This window comes from Aythya ferina, assembly GCF_964211825.1.
Source record: "Aythya ferina genome assembly, chromosome: 8".
NCBI lineage: Eukaryota > Metazoa > Chordata > Aves > Anseriformes > Anatidae > Aythya > Aythya ferina.
Genome location: NC_140304.1, coordinates 25,979,087 through 25,993,195, shown reverse-complemented (window position 1 = coordinate 25,993,195; position 14,109 = coordinate 25,979,087). Strand labels below are relative to the sequence as shown.

The window sequence follows — 14,109 nt, the reverse complement described above, 5'->3', positions numbered from 1 at the left end:
CTGCTAACACCTGTTCAACATTAGAGAGGCTGGGACAGGCAAGGGTAAGGTGAGGTGTGCCACACTGGCCCCTGGCTCTCGGATGGCTAAACCTGCAGGGAAGAGGCAGAGTTACATTTAAAAAGGAAAAAATGTTCTCTGTCTTCGGTACCAAAAAGAGAAAATTCAGCTTTCTGGGAAAAGAAATGTATTGACACTTAATTTTACCACTATAAATAGGAACATTTACATTTTATTGTTGTTTTGTTTTGCTTTGCTTTATTATTGTTATTATTTTAAAATAAGTCCTGAAATATAACTGCCTGAGACAATAGAATTCAGGGTAAGAGCAAGGATACATTTTCCTCACATGCTTACTTGAGGAATCTTTTTTCACCTTTCCTGTAACTGTGAAATTGGTTTGAAATGATGGACTGATACTTCCTCATGAATTACTCTTGACATACCAGAGCTCTTTTGCTAACTAAAAAACTCTTTGGGAAGGCAAATGTTTTTCCAAAGACAGTATGCAAATGTTGTTGCTGTTAATGTCTAGAGAACCAATTTTTAAGGCTAATGTTCAATAATTGTTTGGAAACCTATTGGTTTTCGTCTAATTGATGAAGAACATGCATAACTGCAATGGAAGCAATTTAAATGCAGAACCATATTTTTCCAAGAAGTGGAAGTTTCAGAATGACTAACAAATCAAAAGTAAACATCCACATTTCAACTTGTTTAGATAAATACATTTTCTGTGTAACCCAAAGAACAACTGCTTTGCAGCAGATTCATGGCATATTTACTACATTCTTGGTTAACTGTTTTCTACGTGTACATGAATAAATCTCGACTTTTGTCTTCTGGAGACGTAACTTTGAGGGATGTGGTCTGCTTTCAGTGACCATTTTAGCAAGCAGAATTAAGGAAGTTGGATGGACCGTGCCATGGAGCAGCTGAGGCAAACCCAGCAATATTATATAAAATTGATTAATATGACATTTGGTTCCCTTCTCTCTTCTACAGAAGTCCCCATGTTTTGGGTGCTTATTGGCTTAGATTTGTCAGTCATCAGGCAGGCTTTTCACAAGTGTTTGTTTTGTGTTTTTAACCACTAGTAGATGTATATCACATAGCAGGTCCCCAATGAGTTGCTCATAGCACAACTGTAAAAAAGCGATAATTTGAAGCAGTTAGCAACCAGGCTAAAGAAAAGAGGATTTCAGTTCTCTTATCTCTGTTCGCTGTACAGGACAAATGTTGTTCCTTATTTTATTAGTCAGAATAACCTGACATGGACCAAAGAGATGAGCAAAATAGTAATATCTGGGTGGTCTTATTTGCTTACACAGATCCATTTGAGGCTGCTCTTGGGCAAACTAACTCTACTCAGTGATTTTGATGAACCAAATTTTTATTTTCTCCTTGAATATAACATGGTGTATTATATAAGAAGTACACAGCTCTCTTCAACAGTTGTGAATAAAAATTAAAAAAAAAATGCCCCTGGAATGTTTTTCATGGATTAAAATGCTCAGGAGATGGGTTTGGTCTAAAATGCCAAATTTTGGAAAGGAAATCAAAATGTTCAGATCTGGGTGTCTGAGGCTAAAAGCCATGCTAGTCCTGGTAGCCTCCTTTTTATTGATTTTGCAAACAATTTTAAAGTCACCACACATAGATTAAATGTGAATCATTCTGGATACTACACAAAGGCAGAGTGATTCTGGAAGTGGCTGTAAGGAGTCTCATCACTCCTTGTTAATCTTTCAGAGTTTTAGTATAGGATGCAGCTTTAGTGGACATTGATCCAGGTACTGTGATGTTCAAGATGTTCAGATATAGGGATTTTAGCATATACAATAGAAAACTACTGAGGTATTGCTTTAGAAATGAATGAGAAAGTGTTGAGTCTGTTTGGGAAGTAAGGTTGTTCTTACCTGTGGGATAGCCTACACCCACAGCTGCCATTTGACTTCCCCAAACTGTGCTTTCAGGAGCTGTAATTGCATTTAGAAGAATGATGTTGGACTGCCTCAACTGGTTTATTAAGTGAATATCACAAGCAGTGGTCTGGTTAAGGGGGCGGGGGGATAGAAAAGAGAAAGTTTTACATATTTAAACAATAGAAAAACTCACTGCCATGGATTGTGAAAGGAAACAGACTCAACCTGAAATTAGATGAAAAGCTTGAAATTAGATGAGACCACAGTAGTAGGACATATAAATTTATGTATTTGTCCATACATACTAGATTCTAATTTAACTTTTCACAATTATTTTGATCATGTTGTCTTGACTTATATATGACTAACATGGATTTTTGCTCACTATAGGGTGAAAAGACTGTTAGATAAAGCAGTCCTCTAAACTACCATGTGGAGACTCTCAGTTCTCTCTCCCCCTCTTTCCTGCCTGTCCCTATTGCAGAAAAGTCTTTGGCTACAAAGCTGCCTTGGCAGCTGGAGCAGGACTTGGAGGAATGGAGTTAGCTGTCCCCATGCTGCATGAGAAAAAATACTGCTTTTGTCCAGCTGTTGTGCAAGTCTTTTTAATCTGATATTTCCAATTTACTGATTTACATTCCCATAATATTAGCTGTATGAAAAATGCAGATGAAACTGGGCTATAGCACTTCAGCTGCATGGAGGAAATGGAAAAAAAAAATGAATGAGGAAAAGTGAATGTGACGAGAGTAGAGAGCCAGTGAAGTCACAGCTGAAGATTAGGAACTGAACTCCTCCAGTCTGGTGCATTGGAAATCAGTTTCATTGACTCCTCTAATGCAGATTTCCTTCAGCTCCTCAAAGGGATGCTTCTCCGACTAGGCACCCACGGCAGTAGTACTGCTGTGTTTCTGTCAGTGACAAATGCTAGCTTGGTCCTTGGATAGGTAAGGTAAGTATTTTTCCTTCAGTAGCTGCAATACCAATTGCCTATATCAATTCCTTGTCTATAGGTAAGGTGTGCGTATAGTTTTATGACCATTTACAATGCAGAAGTGAATAGACACACTGTGGTATATACAAACATCTGCATGCAGATGCATAATTATTTCTGCATGTTTTTCTGTGACTATATACATATATATATTTGTGTATACATGTGTATGATTGAAGTCATTCTAACTGGAAAAGTAACTTTCAAAAAATAAGAAGTTCTGTCTTTTCCTTTTGAATGCTTGGAGCTGTAGGTGTGAGATGGCTTTGAAAATGAACAGTGATGGTTCAAACAGAAATCACTAAAGAAGGATTTTGTAGGTGATATAGACTGTAAATCTCATGCATACCATTCACCAGTTATAAAGTTCTCCCAGTATTTATTCTGCTTTGTGTAATAAAGAAAGCCCAGCTACTTTAGGCTTGCAGGTGAAAGTTTGCTCTGCTTGTAGAGCTGAATTGTGCACTACTGAAAGTGTAGGTTTTTTTTTATGTTTTTTTTTTTTGTTTTTTTTTTTTTGTTTTTTTTTTTTTTTGTTTGTTTGTTTGTTCTTTCTTTTGGGTTGCTGTTTTTGTCTTTGTTTTTCTAAGTTTCTGACATGTTTGAGTGGGAGGTACTAGAAATATAATGTACTGTTGAGGCATTCTTCTAAATAAAATGGCATGCATTACCACTGTGTATGAGTCACGCAGTTGCCTTTAAATATTGGCATCTTTGAGTGGAAAGGGAATATATTTTGAATGTTTGCAGAACACCTTCAACCCCTGAAACTGTGACCTGGAAATTCCTGTGCTGTGTTCTCACACAGCTCATCTGTATCTCAGGCAAACTCCAATACCTTAAAAGAAAATAACACCCAAGATAAACACATCCAGGTAATTCACACAAAATCAGAAGCAAAAGCAGGGAGCTCTTGGAGGGAGAAGAGAGATGGGACTCCGGGGAGTCAGAGAAAATGGCAACGAAAGAAGTTGTCTTCTCTCATGTTTATTTTCACTCTGTTGGTGGATCATAGGGACTTCTTAACACATAATTCATAGGTTTTATGCATGAAAATGCAGCAATTTTTAGAAATTTTATATTCACAAGGAAATCTACTATTGTGCTGCATCTTTTATGTGTCTTTTCTTCCTTCCTTTTGTATTGCTGTCCTTATGGTATGAAACCATGGGAGGCCTGTTTCTTAAAAGTTTATCAAAGATGCATTTCCTTTGGCTGGGCCCAGGTGTATTAGGGATGGGATGCTGCCAGTGCTATAATACAGAGCTTTGCTGCTTGGTTACTTGCTGCCCTGAGCAGAATTCCAACACGGAGTTTGAGCCAGCCCAAGTGTAAATGCATACTGCTCCCTAAACCAGACAGTATTTAACTTCTTCCAAAGCAGAAATCTTTTAATGAGAATTTCTTGTGTTTCAGAAAACTCCCCAGTAACTCCCTCAGAGTTCTAGTTCTGATTTTCTTCTCTCTCTCTTTCTCTCTCTTTTTTTTTTTTTTTTTTTTTAATGAAAATTTCAAATTCCAGTTCTATCAACAGTGATTTCCTAGAACCCAACATAGGTCTCTTTCCTCACAGTGTGCTGTCTATTCTGGCAAGATGGCAGTTTGTTGAAGTATTAGGCAACAAGAAGAAAGCAGGACAGCTGCTTCAAGTTGCTACTTTGGATGTGGATGTTGGAGCTTACATCCCATTTCAATAAATACTTAGTTACACAAAGCACACAAAGTTACTTAGTTACACAAAGCAAAAGAAGGGTTAGGAGAATTGATCTGCTGGTTAGGGTGTGCATAGCTGAAGTTCAAGCTCAGAGTCCAGATAGAGCAGATTAGGGACAGGAACCTTTGGTTTTTGCCTCCTTTAGCATATGATCACAGGCTCCTACAATAGCATAGTTAGTTTTAAAATTGCATATGTTGGGAGTTAATCTGTCTTGTCTGTTATCTAATACAACCCATAAACAATGGCTAATTAGTCAATAACCCATTACTGCTATAGGTAGATATGCTTTGTTTCTAATTAAACATTCATTGAACACTGTTGTTTACCTTGCCCCCCACCTGCAAATGGTGGACTCTCAAAGTTCATAATAGCTTTCACTAATCTGTCCCTTTTTCTGTCCAAATGCTGCTTCTTTCCTTCATAAGACTTAACATACGACAGGAATTCACAGCTAAAGAATGGCTGTGCAATGCCTGAGAAGCAATCTGCGTCATGTATGGATTTTGGTTGTTAATAGCACTCTGTGTGGTCTGTATAGGTTTTCCTGCCCTTGTTTACTCTTTTTTTCCAAAATAAATAAAGTTTAAGGAGATGAGTTTATTAGATCCTGCTGCTTAGTATGTACTTTAAGACATAATCTGCTGTTTGTGGCATTACAGTAATCTCTATAGGCATTAAGTAATTGATGTCACAAGCACAGGATTATAACCACGGCTCTGCAATTTGCATAATAATACACCAAACTATGAAAAACCTGCATGGTGGTTTGTTACCAAAACAAACACTTTAAAAAGCTGAGTTAAATTGTGGAGTGAGTAGATCCCAAATCCTTGCAGAATAAGTATGCAGGCTTCATTTAATACATGCATGCAGCCACCTTGTTGTTATTGGAACTACAAGAGGCTGGAGTCAAACCTGGATGTGTCATCAGGCTGCCAAGACCGTGGAGAAATGGGCTTTATCCTCTTTCTATGCTTCTTGTAGGCCCAAACTTTTAGGGGAGAGCAGAGCAAAGATGAGATATTGGTTATATCATCCGTTCTCATTCCCTAATCTTTACTGGGGCAGAAATAGTAGGCTGTGTATATATACCCTATGCAGGATGTGGGATGACTACAGCACTGTGCCTGTAAATTTGCATCAGCTTTTCAGGCCTAAATTAAGTAGGAAGGTGGAAGCTTATGAAGTTGGAAGCTCTGAGTCGTTTGCCATTTGGGTTCAATGAAGTGATTGGATTTGCTTGGCATATTTTGACATGGCTGAAAGAGACAGCACTATTAAATAATCAAGGATGTCCTTCTATGCCCTCATCTGAGAGGGTGCAATGTATGTGCATAGTATACATCATTAACCATATAGTCACTACAATTCTGTCTTTCGATTACTTCACTGAGGTGTCTGAGGATGTTTCTGTTTTTTTTTACAGAGGCAGAAGCATAGGAAAATGTAAGAGTTCTTCTGTTGTCCTAACGCTCATTTGCAAAGTTAAGGATCAGTTCATATACCAGAGCAGCTTGTTCCTCCTCTCTTTCTTCCCAGAGATAAGAAAGTCTTAATGACTTTTTCTTGTGATTGCAAATATTTCCTAGTGAATTGATGGACTTTTTTTTTGGTTCCTAGTGGTTCACTGAGACTCTGGATACTATCTTTATGAGTGCTCTATATGTAAATAAGGCAATTTATAGATAAAGCACCAGCAGATGTCACTCAAGAATACATGGAACAGACTGAGAATTGGTGTGACCAATAAAAGTGATGATGCGTATTGCAAATGGCCTCCAATGCGCAGCTGCTCAGGTTACTCAGCTCCCATAGCAGTTGCTTTGGGCAATGATCTACTGATACTAGTGGTAATATGTTCACCAGGGCTCTGAGGCTGTGACCTACTCCTACTACTGCCATAGGTACTAGGGAGTGTTTTTACGTGCCCAAAGATACCTCGCGTGGCTTTTCAGTGTTTCCTGAGCCTTCATTGTGTTGATATTATTTCTAAATAGCTTTTGAGCACAGCACAACTGTAAGAACTAGGGAGCTTGTTAATAAATAATACATTATGTATGAGTGTTGTATTCTGGAGATAAATAGTTGAAGCAGGGAGAAGGATATGTTTTAGCTACTTGTTTGGCAGTGTTTCTGAAATACAGGAAAGTATCATGTATCCTTGGCTCTTTGGATTTTATGAAAGAACTGCTCAGGTGTCAAATATTAAGGAGAAGAATATGTGAAATGTAAGGATGAGTAAAGTTACTTAATAGATCAGCACTGCCTTTCATTGTTTGGACTTGGTCTTGATTCTAAACCAGAACTGAATTACCAAATATTGCAAAGATCAAATGTGTGTAGAGGTCACTGTTTCAAATGCTCATTATAGCTCTTAGCATGAGTGATAATATATCCCAAACCACTTTATAAATGTTCCCCCACACCTATACTATCAATAATTGATTCCACAGACTAAGCTACAGGAGATGCAATTTACTAAAATCCTAGTCAAGTGTCAACAAGCTGACTGGTTCATTTTATCATTAAACCAAGGAATGCTAGCAGCTAATAATAAAGCAGGTACAAATGTGAGATCTTGTTTCATTATATGAACAAAACTTATGATTTCAGGATGGAAAAAAAAAGATTGTTGCTTGGCATCATATTGTAACTTTGAAAAAAAAAAAAAAAAAAGCTTTAAATAATCAGATTATCTATTTTAACAGGATTTGAATTAGTATTTTACTGGGATCATTACATAAATTGAGATTCTCTCACTGGCAATAAGTCTTGCACTCTGAAAGAAAAGAGTGTGTAAGTAGAGAACCTCTCATTTGAGAAGCTAGACAGATGTGAAATGCTCACATAATTATATTTACTTTTTATTTTATTTATTTTTTTTTTACTTTTTTTTTTTTTCTAACACTCCTTCTTTATCTAGGCTTTCACTAGAAAGATTTTCCAGATGTTGATTATCCCTGAATATTTCTTAAACTGTCCACAGCAAACAACAAAAAGAAGCTTTACACTTTTCTGTTACAGAAGCATCTCCTGCATATGAGCAGAACACACCACAGTGTGCAGCTTGTCACCATGTGGCAGTGCAAACGGGTCGGATACAGCCGAAATCTCTCCTTGTCTGCACTGTTCCTCTCTTCCTCCCTTATCTCTATTGTAAATCCCCACAGTGCAAAGCTGAGGAGGCTTCTGGTGCTGCTTGAGTGCTGCTGTGTTGTACACACAGTGCTAAGTCGCATGATTGGGATCTCCTTGAACTTTTGTCTGAACTTTTGGAGATTTTCATGAAGAAATGGTATAGGATAGCTTTCAAAGGCACTGACATAACTCAGTGTGGCATTAATAAAGGCCAGAGAAATGTGAAATTCAGCTCTGCAAACCCTTCAATACATACTCAGCTTTCCTTTGTGCAGAGATGCACTGGTTTCAATTACTCTTATGTCAACACAGTCTGTTTATAGAAGAGCACTAATTTAGAAGTTAAAAGGAAGAGGAAAATTAGCAACAACTTGTGGCAAATCTTCCAGGGAAATGAAACAAAAACAAACAAACAAAATAAATAAATAAAAAAAAACACATGCACTTTATTTCAATTTTAAACTCTCTGAATTACATTGTGGATTGAAGGTGGTAGGAAGAGACACCTGTTCAAACCACATTAAATTTAGATAGAAGAAATCGATAGCAGAGACCAGGCTGGGTAAAATACATTTAGGAAGACAAAGCTTTCTTGTGGTCCCAGAGACTCAATTCCAGCCTTGTGTGGGTGGACTATGGAAGGAGATGCTAGTGAGATGGGCAGTCTGTCCTTGGGTTCATAGGTGCAGAAAATAGTGCCTGCAGAGTGAAGGCAGTGAAATGGCACAAACCCAACAAGAGCCTGCCAAAGCTGAAGTTGATCTCAGCTCTGGGCTTAGGATATTTATGTGGTGACTCATATAAAACTATAGTTTTAGAAAGATAAATAGATAGTCCCGGGGCAGGCTTAGATGCCCCTGCAGCCTAGGGAAAGCCATGCCAGAGCACTGCCATCTCCCAGGCCATGGGATGGGAGAAGGAGCTTCCAGCAAAGCATCTTCTGTGAGATAATCTGGGTGGCTGCCTGTCACCTCCATCACTTCATTGGATGTTGGGGGCTTGGAGATGATGAGCTGGGAATGAAAGTAGGGGTAAGGATGTCTTTTGGATCCTGGCTAGAGGGGGAGTGTAGGAGCAGGGAGATGACTTTATAATTGCTTTTTTTATCACTCTTTCTGACTATATTGACTTTATACTTGACACAGCTTTGGCTGGCAAGTGAGGCCCAGATACATTCGGAATTAGATATGACTAGGCTCATTCTTACATGAGAAGAAAATCATCGGTTGCTACAGAAACAGCTCCATATCAGTCTCGTGGGGCATCTTTGCATCTGGCTTTTTTTCCTTCTCTTTTGCTAATCTGTAGATAAGAGTCAAAGCAAGTGCAGCACATCCCACATCTATATAAAAGGTTGGAGGAACTCGGCAAAGTGTGAAAGAACATCTCATAGATAAGCCAAACTTAAATGAATGAGTTAATTTATACCCCCCACAATATTTTTTTCCTAGCATTGCAACTCTCACTGAGTTAATTGAGGTGAAAATTAAATGGCACCAGTCAGAAAGTGTTTTAAAGACCACCAACATCAAGGAAGAGAAAGAAGGTACTCAGAAAGGGAATTACTGGGAAAAATATAGGAAGCGATATAAGGAGTGAATTAGAATCTGTCAAGAAAATTGCATATGGCAATGGAATAATATTCCATGCTCACTTTTAGGCAAGTTGTTTAACATGATAAATTAGGGAATTCGTTAAAAATAAGTGCACATTATGGGTGAACAGGGACCATTCTGCACACTTTAGACCAGATCACCAGATAGGTTTTTCAACCAGTTTTCTAAAATGTAATGAATTCGTGATGCTTAATAGATTAATATTTATTGAGTGAATCAATGCTTAATTTATTAAAAATTTGCCTTCCTTGTATTTTAATATGATTTATTACTCATCAGTGCTTATTGCATTAATTAAAGACTGTGTTAATTTTATGGAAGTGAACATGATCTGCTGCAGGTTTGTTGCAGAGCCCTGCACTGTAGGGACTGTGCCTCTGGATAGTACCAATGATGGAAAAACGCACAAGATGGGAAGCCAGGAGGAATTGCCAATGGCCTCTTCATGCCTTTGGGCTTTCAAATAGCCAGCAAAGTGAAAATGAGGATGCTGCCCCTTAAGGGTAGGACAGGATTGTAGCACTACAGATACTGTGATAGAGTGAATCTTCCTGTTTGCCTTTTATACATTATGGCTGTTGCTGTGGAAATCAATTCAGTGTTTCTCCTGGAATGCCTTTTTGTCAATGTAGGTGAAATGCACAATTAGTGATAAGGGAAACTGTCACATCCCCTCATATCAGGAATGATAGTCATGTTTTATAGCACTCAGGTAGTAATTCTTAGGACAGGAGGTTGCCTGAAGATCAGGGTAGTCCCAGGCATCTCGACTGGGGTACTCCCAAACATCTCTGCAGGAGCTGGTGTTTGAGAAGTGGAAAATTACTAAAGGCAAAACAAACAAATAATAATTATTAAAAAATAAGCCAGACATCTTGAGATGCGTCTTTCAAGAAATCTGTCGAAACAGGGAGAGGGTGATCATGCTGGAGGGGGGCAACAGCTGCAATCTGCATCTTTCAGCATTGAAGGGAGAAGAGGATTATAAAGCCCTACAGCCGTGATATTTCTGATGCCATTATTTTCTTAATCTTTGACACTTTGTGTAGTGTCTTTCTCTTTAAATCCAAATTCTGTTGCTTTTATAGCTACTCATAAGTGTGCCAGTAAGTTTTTTTTAAAAAAATCCATATAGTTACTAGTCTGCTTGCATCCAGCTGAGCCCTGGAAACTGCAGAGAGCTAACCCCTGAGATGTGAGAGCAGGCTTGAATTTCCGGAAAGTGATTGGATCCATAATTAGTGTATTTTTACATGTTGAAATGCATGATTCTGAAATGCACTTTGCTGTTTCCTCCTCTCCAAGGCTTGGGTAAGTGTGCATAAGCTTCCCTTGCTGTGCTAAATTCAAGAAATCTCTTCAAGGTCTGTTGAAGGTCAGAGCAGAGAAATTTCTTCTCCCTGGGTGCCCTGGTCAGGCAGCCACCACTGAGCTCCAGCCTGGAGCGCTTGGGTGGAGCCAGTGCCAAGAACCTGGTGGCATTTCAAATCCCTTGCAGCAGTTAGGTGTTTGATGCAAAAGATCAGTGCTGCTCCACTTGAAGTCACAGAAATAACTTGTGCTTAAAGTTCAACGCATACACAAATATTTCCTGTGGACCTATATATATATTTTTTTTCAAGGCCAATTTGAATGCAACATCCTATAAGAAAAAAAAAAAAAGTTTTATATTTTGTTTAGTCTATTCTGTATGCTTTTATTTTCTTGCAGCATCAAGTTAAGCCACTTAGGTTTTCATTTAATGCTTATTCTAACTCTAATAACCTTAAGTCAGGACTGGGGACCAGTTGAGCTACCCAAATGTCTCTCCATTCAAACAATAGAGTTTGCAACCTTTTTTAATGTAGGATATTTATATTCCACCTTTTTTTTCCCAGTGGAGAAGCTTTCACAGAGTATAGGTTTTGGATATATGTTTTATGCTCTAGCTGTTCATTAGATATACATCATTTGGAGTTCCAGTTGTGCCAAGAAAAGTAAGCAAAGGTTCTGGCCCAGTGGGTGCTAAGCCCTGGCATTTCATATCTTTGTACATATAACTCAGGATTAAGGCATGGGATATATATAAAATTCAACTCATTAGGAGACATTTCTTCTTACGGCTCCCACTGGGGAGGTGGGCCCTTGATTTGCGTTATTGCTTACTTTGCTTTGTTGCTCCCTGAGAACAACTCTGGGGTTAGCACACCCCGGGAGAGCAGGGACAGCATTTCTGAATAGCTCTTGCAGAGGCAACACAAGGCAGTGGGGCAGAGTCCTCTGCTCCCTTTTACCATTAGCCTGGCATGCATAGCTTAGGCTGGCCTTATATTTTATAATAAAGCAAATGTCAAACATGCTGCTAAAGCCATACTCAAAATGCCTCGCCAGAGCTAAGCAAACAGGGAGTACCTATAAAAGCAGACAGGAATGAGGTTTCTCTCTAAGATGGTTTGCGTTGCACAAGAGGTAAGGTCCCGAAGGCCAGGAAGGTTTCAGAAAATATTTTTTCAGCCTCACACCCTACTCAGTTTCCCAGCAGGCCACGTTCAGCGTTGGCATGTAACTCAAGTATATTCAGTGGATGATCAGCTGTGTCTGCACGCTTGAGCCAGTGAAGCTTTACTTATAGAGAAATTATGAGTTTAGAAAGGAGTTTCATCAGTCGTAATTTCCAGGGAAGAGTGTTCACTGTAGGGAATACCAAGTCAGTGTTTCCTCCTCAAGGACTTTCAGCTGTCACCGAGGGAATACAGTGAATGTAATGATGAGAATTAGATTAGAAAAAGATCAATAGGGCTGACAATAAATGAAAGTAACACAGACATTATTGAGAAGATTAGGAGAGAGAAATTAAACTGGACAGTATAATCTGAAATGCCAGCTAGACACACTAATGTTGGTCAAAGTTAGGGAGAAGACAGTAAGTTAAAAAAGCGAGGAAGAAGAGGCAGTAAGAGTCTAGTCTGCCTGTGAGATGGGGGCTAGCCCTGCCCTGTCCTGCTCTCCTGTGATGGAGAGCACCCTCAGAAAGGTTGAAAGGATGATAATTGTCTGTTACATGTGGATTTCAGTGGAAGGCCACAGAGATCTAATGGTGGAAGAAGTCTCTCTAGACTGGAAACATGGAGGAGGTAACAGCTTTTCCTACATGGTAAAGGGGAAGGTGAACCTCTGATGCCCCTGGCCACCATCAAGGCTTTGGTGGCATAGCTTGTTCCGGGGGGGGGGGGGGAAATGTTAGTAGAGGTTGGTTTACCTGTGAAAGTTTGCAGCCATTCCAGAAAACACTATTCTGTTTAAACTTGGTATTTGCCATCACAATCCTTGTATTTTGTGATCTGTACAAATATTCAGTGTTGATCAAGACTGGCAAGCTTTAGGGTGAGGGATATCTGGTGGCAATGAGCTCCATGGGCTAACTGTGCTCAGCATGAAAAGAAGCTTTCCTTTTATCAGTCTTGAGTTTGTCTAGATACCGTTACAAGTCTTTGAAAGGTTTACCCCAAGGCAATGTAATTGTGTTTGATCACATACAGGCTATGAGTCAGTGATTGATATGAATAAAGAACTTAGGGTTTCTTGTCTTGGTTCCTCTTCTCCTTCCCTGTGGAATCATAAACCACTTTTATAAATATATCGGTCCATCTGTGCTTCTAGCTATCCATTTCAAGTATATGCTCCAAAAAAAGAAATAGTAACACTTTATAAGTGCAAATAAAAACACATTAAAAGGACTGAGCTAGTATTTTTTCTTTATTCCTCCTAAAGTACATGTGGATCCCATCCAAAAGAGTAACTGTGAGCCATGTAACTTGTAATTAATTCTGCTATAAATGTCAGAACACTTACTTTGCAGGTCTAAGATGACCGACTAAAATTAGTCCCCTTTTAACAATTCCTTTTATAATTTGTTTTTCAGCAGAGACGGCAGCTTGACCTCCTGACAATAACCAGCCCTGGTAAGTGAGCTCTGCCGCACGGCTCTCTTCTCTTTTCTTAAAGAGGTGGTTGTCTAAATGTGGTGTTTTTTTCCCCCCCTGTCTCTGACATGCAAAATGAAAAACACTGTTCCCCAGAAAATCTTTCACATAATAACAAGTGACAGCTATATTGTGCTTGGCAAAGCCCCGGGCAGTTATCCGTTCACAGAGCTGCCTCTTCAGACCTTTACTCTATGAATTTGAGTGCTGATATTTCTTTAAGCCTCCTGGGGTTACAGTTAGAGGTATGTCTGCAGGGCAGATGCCCTCAAATTCACAATGTGTTCTCCAGTATCACAGAAATGTGAGTTTGATTTTCCTTGGTGGCAAATGTGAGCAGTTTGGGGAGCAATGGCATACTGGCCCTCTGTGTGCATGGTAGTGAGAGACAGGAGGTCCAGGCTTCGTTCTGAAGAATGCCAAAGTGGGTCAAAAACCATTTAGGTAAAATTGAAATGCATTAAACTGCCTTCTCCATAATGGCTTTCTATATTAGCCTGTTGAAGTGATAAAACAAAATGTGTTATACTACAAAAATGTCGGGCACCTTGGCATCGTGAGTTTGAAGACCTCAGTACTGTGATTAAAATGCCGGTTGTTTGAGAAGTGCTTCTATTTGATCTCTGCTCTTAAGGCTGCGTGGCTATTAATTTATTGTTATTTTTCTGTCTCAGTTTCTTTCCGTAAGCAGTTTCTTCTCAGTTTCTTCTGTAAGCAAACTTACAGAAGTTTGCTGCCCAACAGCTCCAGATGTATG

General features: G+C 39.1%; 1 protein-coding gene across 2 annotated transcripts in view; it reads left to right on the top strand.

Moving 5' to 3' along the window:
- BEND5 (BEN domain containing 5) overlaps window positions 1-14,109 on the top strand; it is a 931,317-nt gene that overhangs the window by 482,250 nt on the left and 434,958 nt on the right. For both annotated transcript variants that reach the window (XM_084527421.1, XM_084527420.1), the window contains one exon: window positions 13,292-13,331. In XM_084527421.1, coding sequence (XP_084383547.1) covers window positions 13,292-13,331 — 40 coding nt within the window. The remainder of the gene's footprint in view (window positions 1-13,291; window positions 13,332-14,109) is intronic.